This window comes from Leguminivora glycinivorella, chromosome 18, assembly GCF_023078275.1.
Source record: "Leguminivora glycinivorella isolate SPB_JAAS2020 chromosome 18, LegGlyc_1.1, whole genome shotgun sequence".
In the NCBI taxonomy this organism is placed as follows: Eukaryota; Metazoa; Arthropoda; class Insecta; order Lepidoptera; family Tortricidae; genus Leguminivora; species Leguminivora glycinivorella.
Window position 1 is genome coordinate 477241 of NC_062988.1, and position 10015 is coordinate 487255.

The 10015-nt window shown below is 41.5% G+C and overlaps 1 protein-coding gene across 1 annotated transcript; it reads left to right on the forward strand.

Annotated features, from left to right (window-relative positions):
• Positions 1-459: 459 nt before the first annotated feature.
• LOC125235770 (NEDD4 family-interacting protein 1-like) lies at positions 460-7376 on the forward strand. The gene is made up of 6 exons (XM_048142356.1): positions 460-616; positions 716-815; positions 2689-2822; positions 3373-3508; positions 5386-5571; positions 7010-7376. The coding sequence occupies exons 1-6, from the start codon at positions 596-598 to the stop codon at positions 7111-7113; spliced, it is 681 nt and encodes a 226-aa protein (XP_047998313.1). The 5' UTR covers positions 460-595; the 3' UTR covers positions 7114-7376.
• The last annotated feature ends 2639 nt before the right edge of the window (positions 7377-10015 follow it).

The window sequence follows — 10015 nt, forward strand, 5'->3', positions numbered from 1 at the left end:
TCCATTTAATGCATTTATTTTTAACGGATAAAATTAATCTTGGGTTTTACATGTCATAACTTGAGTATAAAAAGAATCCTTGCAGTCATACTTGCATTGCTTGCAGTTACTTTACTCGAGCAAATCTTGGTGCCATGCCAGATAGTGAATAGCTCATGATAAAGTAGCAAAAATACCAGATTATTTGAGGTAGCAACCCAGTAGCAATATTGACATTATGCATGGCACGTTCTGAAAGTTATTACTGTATTACTGTATTGAAAATTTCTAAATAAAAATAAAATGAATTTAATAATATTCCAGCCCTTGATTATTCAAAAATAATATTTAAATAAAAGAATAAAATTAAAAGCCTCATTGAGTAGGTCACTTTTGTGAAAATCATTCTAAAACTTTCACTAGTTCGTGTTAAAAATGTCTAAGTTACAATTTGAACGACACTTCTTCGAGTACATTGAGGTGTTTGGCCGATTATTGTACGTCGTTTTGTGATTGATTATTAAAATCCTGCAACTTCTAAATAAATTAGACAAATCTACTTTAGGGTGTGCTAGCTCGGAGTGTTCTACTTTAACAGTAATAACCGATTTGCCGCATGTTCGACGATAACAAAATGGTACGTGAACATCGGTGACAATTGTGATTGTGTGTACTAATTTATTTATGTAACTTATTTGCGTGCAATATGTGACGTGAAATGGTTAATATTTTACAGAACCATCCTCAAGGGGATAATATATGCCCGCCGGCGCACTTAAGAGTCATATTACCAGCGTCAATAGACTCGAATATGCAACCACATTTCGTAGATATGAGTAAGTATTTACAAATTTGTTTTATGTTTTTCTTATCAGTGTTTTAGTACTCGAGTTGATAACTATTATATTAGATATATTGTATTGAATATGAATCACTCTGTTTAGTAAACATTATCCCTTTCATGATGGAGAACAATTCAGTTGTACAGACTTAAGCATGAAATAAAATAACGTTCAGTACATAAACGTTTAAAAAGCGACCCTGCGTCTGTTGACTAAGGTTGTAAACAGATTATGTCATGGCTTGGGAAAAAATATCTGTACAGTAGTTTACATAATATTAACATGCACAACACCTTGAAGTTAAATAATCTATACAAAATATCAACCAAGATAGGAACATTTAAATAATTGCTGAAAATAACGAACCTTTAGGGCTCCTAGTTAGTGACTCATCTGTGCCACCATCATCAATACAGTAGGACTGTATCTTATACCTTTAAACAAGCAATTCTTGTATATTTATTTATTCCTACCAACAATCTCGGGAACCACTCTAACGATTTCGCTGAAATTTGTTATGTGGGGGTTTTCGGGGGTGAAACATCGATCTAGCTTAACCTTAGATCCCGAATTTGGCCCGACGCTACGCTCGCGAGACGTTAGATGTGGGGGGACCCTTACTGTTAATAGTTCTATGTTGTGAAGGCCCTTCCTTATTTAATTCTACTAAGAAAAGTTTTGTAAATTTTCTGTTGGTGAGTTTTATTTTAAAAGGCTAACCTTGAACTGCATTAGTACATTGCTATACAAGTGCAGGCCCCGTAGCCGGATGGCATTTCTACGACGCGAAACAAAAACGAAACACCGCGAGATGTAGTCTGGCTCTGTCGCGCCAATACGCAAGAGCGATAGACATAGATATCAATGAACATTTTGTTTCGTGAGCGTTTTGTGGGTGTTTGCACACAGAAAAGAGGAAGTTCGGAATGAGTGGTGATAAATTAAAACACAAACCCTTTAATTAAGTACCCTACATGAAGTACCTATGTTGTGATACAAAACTAGTATCATTAGTATTATTGTATCTTTTTAAGCTATTATCTGTGTGATGTCATGCACTTCATTGAAATCAATTCAGTTAATTCTGAGTATTGTTCACTTTCATGAGCTGTAATAAAGTAAGGTATTGTATGTGATGACGAATAGAAGGGTGTGGTGCATAGACATCGTGGATTGTGTGCTTGGCTTTTTGGTTACGATATTTACAAACATCTATTTGTATAATAGAACATCTTATAGTCTCAAATGTCATGGAGAAAAATAGTATATTCCATATGTATGAGGAATTGACGATAAAAGCAATTAGATATAGGCAGACAATTGTTTTGTTAAGTAACTAGCAATTACTGGATTCCTTGGTACAGTCGAGTTCATAAATTTGTCTACATTTCTTCACCTTAACTTCTTGCAATAAGGTGAAAAATTGTTCACATATTTATGAATTTGACTGTATGGCTTGAATGTTTGCTTTTCATCGTCATGCATTCCTCGGCATGCCTGAGGAGGCTTTGGCATGCCTTAGAATGCGTTGGTTATTTGCCGATTGATCTCATGCCGTGTCTTAGCGATAGTGTCCGACCACTAAGTTCTAAAAACGGTGACCATACGAAATTTTTACGACTTTAACGAAATTAACCAAGAGGCCTTGCGTCGTGACTTTTATAATTTCGCGACGATTTTTCATCGAGCGTGCTTCCGTCGTCGCCGGTAGTACGAAGTGATAAGATGACTTGTCTGAGTCTGATTCTTCAAGCTTCATTATTTTGTTTGTCTTATATGTATATCGGAGTACGGTTTAAAAATTAAACATTGCAGGTTGCTAATTAGCACCGTGGCGCCTCTTTATTTAAACTTATACTTGTTTCAGACAATACACAGGACATCCCCCCCCCGCAGGCGGACTTCTCCGCCCCCCCGCCGTACGATGTGGCCGCCAACTCAAAGCTCCCCACCTACGAGGAGGTGCAGCGAGAGAAACAGATGGAAGGGGAGTTACCACAGGTACGTGCCGTAGTGTACCCTTGTTACACTGGAACGGAAAATACATTCTCCGCCCCCCCGCCGTACGATATTGCCGCCAACTCAAAGCTCCCCCCCTACGAGGAGGTGCAGCGAGAGAAACAGATGGAAGGGGAGTTACCACAGGTATGGGCTGTAGTGTTCTCATGTTAAGACTCGAGTTTCTGACAACAATACATTTTTCGCCGCAGGAAGCTTTTTAAATCATATTATCCAGTTTTAATCACATTTTATGGATTTTAGCATTTTTAGTCGTTAAATGTCAATTTAAGTGTAAGACGAAAAACTTGACCACAGTATTTTTCATTTTTGATTGATTTTTCATTTTAAATTCATTACAAATCGGTTCTAACTAGGGAAAGCAGCTATGACCGAAAATCGACTGTTGTTTACCGCCAACACCACCCACTAATATGATTTGACGGGTGACAGTTTCTTCAAGTAACAAAAAAATAAATTAAAATCTTCAATCAGACTTTACCGAGAAGGAGTGAGAACTAAGATTAACTTTATATATAATTTTTTTTCACAGATGCAAGGTCCTCCGCCGCCTCTCCCCACGTTTGCGGCGTTCGTCACAGTGGAGCCGACAGAGGGCAGTGCGGAACAACTGGATCCCGAGAACAGCCTGCTTGGCACCGACGTCATGTTCCTCACTTCCTTCTTCGGTGAGTCGCTTGTTAGTGCCACACTATAATAAAGTGTACTATCGTACAGTATGGCCACCCCCGCTCCCCGCTGAAAGTGCCGCTTACCCCCTCTCGGTTACCTCACAGTTACCGCCTGTCAAAAACGCGAACAGTCGACCTGTCATATCTCTCTCATACAAGCATGGTACGCGTTCACCTACACGAGCTTAGACTGTGTGTTAGGAACGCGCCTCTTTCATTTATTTGATCGCCAGTGTCCAAGGTGTGCTAGTGCAATAGTTAACAGTGGAGCCGACAGGGGGCGCTAGCGAGCAGCTCGGCCCGAGAACAGCCTGCTTGGCACCGACGTCATGTTCCTCACTTCTTCAATGAGTCAGTTATTTTTATTTTACTCTGCGATAACCAGGCAGACAAGCATGGTCGCGTGATTAATGATAAAACATCAGGCAGTACCTATCGAACTTACAAATAGTGCGATAGGGACGGCCTGATGTTTTATCATTTATGCTTGTCTGCCTGAACTCGAACCCAGAACCGCGGCTTAGCAGGCAGGCTGGGCCAGACCGGTCATTATAGAATACTTTGTTTGATAGCGTAAAACGGAAAAGGACAATATTTTTTTAAATAGATACAACGTATTCCAAAACAAAACATCAAACAGTCAGGGACGTTATGGTAGAAGGTCCTTAACCCTGTACAAACCATTAACAAAGTTACCACGAATGTGTATTTAAACCAATAATTCTGTAAAAGGATCGTCGATGCCTTACTGTATTTGTATGGAACCAGTTGTTTAAACAAACCAATGTTGTAAAGTTCTACAAGAAAATAAACCATAATGACATAATTCCTAAGGTATTAATTACAACAGTCGAATAATAAATTATACATTTGTTTAGTGACAGTAAACATTAATAAAACCACTTGAAACAATAAGTTGGTAAATTGTAAATTGGCAATATAGATTGTCGAGTGCTAATACTCATAAGAACATTCTGGTTTCGCCGATGTCACTATGACGTAATTTCATATCACTATACCTCATAAAAACGCCCGCCGCTTGTGTCTGTGTGCGTGTGTTCGCGATAAACGATGAAATATGAAAATAGAATACTCAGTCAGCAGAGTCAATAGTCCTTATGATTATTGATTACAATAGAAAGTGACATAAGTTGACTGACATGGACACAGAACAAGTTTACTTAGCATAACGTCATAAAACGCCTGAAGTTAAATACCTAGTTACTAGCTTTTGCCCGCGGTTTCGCTCGCGTTAAATTAGGAAATTGCGGAATGCTCCATATAAACGTCTCCCCCCTCTATTTTAGGGAAATGGGGGTTAGAAAGAGACAAAAAGTAGCCTATGTCACTTTCCATCCCTTCAACTAGGTATCTCCACTTAAAAAATCACGTCAATTTGTCGTTCCGTTTTGCTGTGAAAGACGGACAAACTGACACACACACTTTCTCATTTATAATACGATACGATCATTTATTAATAAAAAGATATTTTACATGTCATTTTCTTAATTCTAGGTACTTATGCTAACAAATCTGTTACATAGGTTTATCAGTCGTTTGGTTAACCAACCAGTTGAATACCTACTAATTATGTAATATTGTCTTCGGTTACCGCAATAGTTACTATGAAATAAAACTATGGAAACGGATTATATCGCGTATATTGAACTTACAATTCATCCCGATGTTTCGAACACTTTACAGCGTTCGTTTCGTGGCCAACGGGTGTTACGGGATGAATTGTAAATTCATTATACGCGACATAATTCGTTTCCATAGTTTTATTTCATGAATACTAAGTATGGATAATGACACTACGCAATCACTACCCGAAATTTGTCAGACCTTTGTCAACTGACATTTTTGAATTCCAGTGGCATTCCTCTTCAACTGGATCGGGTTCCTGCTACTGATGTGTTTCTGCCACACGGTGGCGTCCCGCTATGGAGCCCTGGCCGGCTTCGGGCTCTCGCTGGCCAAGTGGACGCTCATCGTCAAGCACTCCACGGAGCTGGCCAGCCATGAGAACTCCTGGCTTTGGTGGCTCATCATGGCCTTTGGTAAGCCATTATATATAGAATCTCCCCCAGGCTAACTCCACAGAGAGATGAAACCGGACTATCCAAGATCACCGCTTTTTTCATCTGACCATTGATCCAATCTAGCGAGGGTCTCAAGATTCTTCGGGCTTCGCTGGCCAAGTGGACGCTCATCGTCAAGCATTCCAACGAGCTGGCCAGCCATGAGAACTCTTCCTGGCTTTGGTGGCTCATCAATCTCATCATGGCCTTTGGTAAGCACAATATTAAAGAGTCTCCCCCAGGTTAACACTACAGAGAGAGTAAACCGGACTATCTGCACCGTATCCAAGGTTACCGCCTTCTGCATCTGATCTCTGATCCAATCTAACGAAAGTCTCCCAAGACTCTACGGGCTTTCGCTGGCCAAGTGGACGCTCATCGTCAAGCACTCCACGGAGCTGGCCAGCCACGAGATCTCCTGGCTTTAGTGGCTCATCATGGCCTTTGGTAAGTCTTATTCTTCTTCCACCTAGTAGCCTGGAGCCAGGGTCTTCTCTCTGACTGGATCTCCTCCACTTTGTTCGGGTTTGAGAACTCCTGGCTTGGTGGCTCATCATGGCCTTTGGTAAGCCATTATATTAAAGAATCTCCCCCAGGCTAACTCTACAGAGAGAGGAAACCGGACTATGCAAGATCACCGCTTTATGCATCTGACCCTTGATCCAATCCAATCTAGCGAGGGTCTCAAGATTCTTCGGGCTTCGTTGGCCAAATGGACGCTCATCCTCAAGCACTCCACCGAGCTGGCCAGCCATGAGATCTGGCTTTGGTAGCTCAAATACTAATTTGGTACACAAATTTGAAGAATCTCCCGCAGGTTAATTCTTCAGAGAGAGGAAACCGAACTATATATCCATTTTGCCTTCTGCATCTGATCCCTGATCCAATCTAGCGAGTCTCCTAAGGGCCGAGACTCTTCAGGCTCCCGCTAGCTAAGTGGACGCCACTATCTCATAAATGATTGAGTATTGAGTATTGAAAACCATGATATTCTCACTAAGGTCAAATTCGCTTGCGATAGCTAATGAAATGTCCTATCATCCCTTTTCGTTTTGGCGTTGGTTTTAAGGACACCCTGTAGATCTGGGGCATTTTTTTCAAAGTTGTCCACCCCACTTTTTTTGGATTTGGAAATTTTTATGTGGTTTCCACTCAGAATAGCGAGCTCTTTCAATCCTAATAGGAGAAAAAAGTGTCCCAAGGTTTTTTTCCCATTCAGTTACCATTTTTTCATACATGTATTTTGTATGGCGGTAACGGAATGGAAGGTTTGAAAAATGTATGGAATTCTTGGGACATTTTTTTTCTCCTATCAGGATCGAAAGACCTCGCATTCTTGAGTATGAATCGCGTAAAAAATACCCATGTTACAAAAAAAATGGCCCATCTATACCGTAAATAATGTCGTTGTTCGCAGGTATCCTAATCTGCGTCCGCGCCATCATCCAGTACCTGAACATCAAGCGCGGCTGGCGCCTGCTCTCCGGCACCGCTCAAGAACGCCTGCTCTTCTTCTACTGATCTGTCTATTCTATCACCTCGGGATGATGACGCTTTACGACGGTACTACTTACCCACTCTCACTCTACTACTCCTACCTAGAGTCTACGGTACTGTATCGTCACTCCGGCACCGCTCAAGAACGCCTGCTGCTCTTCTACTCATCTGTCTACTGTACCACTACCACGGGTCGATAGTACGGTACTACCACAGCACAGTATAATAAAGAGTACTATCGTACAGTATGGCCACTCCCGCCCGGTTACCTCATAGTTCCTGTCATATTTCACTCATACAATCATGGTACGCGTTCACCTACACGAGCTTAGACCGTGTGCGTAGGAACGCGCTTCTTACATATATTTGATCGCGTGTCCGAGGTGTGACCACGGGTTGACGTTAGTACTGCCAGTACCTGAATATCCTGTCAGGCGCCGCTCAAGAACGCTTGCTCTTCTACTGGTCTGCCTACTGTACTTCTACCGTGAGATGACGCTTTACGATGGTACTTATTCAGTTCAGGAGTTCCTATAGCCACCTTTCGACTCCATCTTGAGACCCTGGCTGTCATGTAGCACAAGAATGCTTGTCAAGTTGTATCTTGTTTAGTTCAGGCCAATCTCACTACAGTACCTCTACCGAGAGTTGTCTACGGTACTGCCAGTAACCGTCTCTTCTGGCAAGAGTGGCAAGGCTCAAGAACGCTTGCTCTTCTACTGACATGTCTATCGTACCTCTACCATGAGATGATCGCTTTACGACGGTACTGGTGTTACTAATGTAACAGATCCTTCACTTGCCCGCAAAACGACAAATACCTACGCTTTATTTAACTAATACTAATAAGTTACTACGTAAAACTCAGAAGAATAGGAGGTACGTGCCACGCGACCACACAGGCGGGCGCGTGGCGCCCCTCGGACACTTGTTCATTCGAATGAACGGCTAGCGTGTAGGTACTTAACGCGCGACCGCGAGTGAGTGATGTAGGCCTGGTAGGTACTTCTACTTAGAGTTACGTATATCAACGGTACGGATTGTGTCGGAAAACCATTGAGAGCATTTGGACATATCTTTACTTACTAATGTAAGGATAATATGTTCCTGCCGGAGAGTAAGGTTGCCAGAGCTCAACGAGGGTGTGTTAGGGTAGGCAGCATGTAACACCTCTGGTGTTGTAGGCGTAGGCTACGGTAACCGCTTACCATCGGACGGGTCGAATGCTTTTATACAGACGTATAAAATAGAATAGTCCTATTTTCTCTCTATGTGGAGCCGTTGTTGATATGCATCACATTTTATAGTAATTTAGAAAAATGTAGTAATATCTTAAATTTTCGATCTCGTTGATTGATTTAAAATGTCTGCAGTATTTCTGGAACGATATGACGTTTAACACGTTCACTACCAGACGAAAAAAATGGCGCATGACTTCAGAAACCTGTTGAAATGAAATGAAATATTTATTTTTCCAAGTTGGCATATTACAATGCGCATATGAACGTCAAATAAAGCTAGGCCGGCTCTAACCCTACGCCTCATCCTCGAGAAGATTTCAGTCCTTCAAATCATGAGTGAACAGGCATCTTCTGGGCGAGCTCACTCCATCGTGGGCCACTTTGCCTTTGGCTAGTCTGTGGTCAAGAGTAAGCCCATTTATAATAATAATAAAAAAGTCCCCCCTCAGTTGGCAGGGGCGTATCCACTATGGGACCGGCAAGAAACTCGGTGGGCCACTTCTTTTCAAAACATTACAACTTATAATTAACATGCATTAAAAAACAAGAACAGTTGTAACTTATAACCGTCCGCTTGTATGGCAACAACCCGCCCAGCGGGTTTACCGGCATCTGAGCAAAGTTCACGAGTGCCCACCACTCGGGTTCTTGGCTTGAAAAGAGCATGACTCCTATTTTTAACGAGGCAATCTAGCAGACAGGTCGCCTGATGGTAAGCGATCACTGCCGCCCATGGACACCCAAAACACCAGAAGGGTTAAAGGTGCTTTGCCGGCCCTTAAAATGGGTGTAGGCTTTTTCTTGAAGGTTAGAAGTCAGGCCCCTCAGCCGAATGGAATTTCTCCGCAAAACGAAAACGAAACGCCGCGAAAGGTAGTCTGGCTCTGTCGCGTCAATACGCAAGAGCGATAGAGATAGATATCTACGAGCGTTTCGTTTCGTGAGCGTTTGTGCCATTCGGCTACGTACCCAGTTATTGACGCTGGCAATTTATCCTAATTAAAAAAAAAACACGTAACTACGAATAGTTAATTCACTTAAACACTGTCTACTTTTTACTGATTGTGAATCGCTTGCGTTTTTGTCGATACAAGGTTAGCAATAAGAGAGTTATTTTTATATTGCAAAACAAGTTTTTGCTAGCACCAGGTTTTACTATTATTGGATTATATTCCGTCATATGTGTTTCCCATATCCTACTTTGTGGTTGAACTGTAAAAACTATAGTAAATTTAATATAAGAAGTTTTGAAATGATTGGATGTAACAAGGTAGGGTACGGTATTCGCTTACTATTAGAGGTTCATAGAGATATAAGTAAACGGAATGCTGTACTGAAAAAATACATTTGTTGGTCCGGAACCCTAAAACTACAAAAAGAGAACATTAAATTATGAATATTTGATTTTTACTAGGAAAACCTTAGTGTTGATTTTACCAAAGAGGATCAACTATTATAGAGAGTTACTGTCAAAGTAAAATATGTAATCACAGTGCATAGACTGCCATCTCTCGACGCAAGTTTAACACTTTCGAAACCGGGCTCTACGCGGCGCTACGACATTTTCGCTACATACGGGTTTCCCCATGTAATCGGCTACGCTTCTACGAGCGGTGTGCCCGACAGTCGGGTTCTTGGTAGCGAAAGTGTTAAAACTTTTAAACCTCAGTTTTGACAATTTGGTC

Coding starts and splice junctions, on each gene's coding strand:
- LOC125235770 (XM_048142356.1), top strand. CDS start 596: ATGTTCGACGATAACAAAATG. Junction 617..715: donor TGTTCGACGATAACAAAATG/GTACGTGAACAT, acceptor AATATTTTACAG/AACCATCCTCAAGGGGATAA. Junction 2,823..3,372: donor TGGAAGGGGAGTTACCACAG/GTACGTGCCGTA, acceptor TTTTTTTCACAG/ATGCAAGGTCCTCCGCCGCC.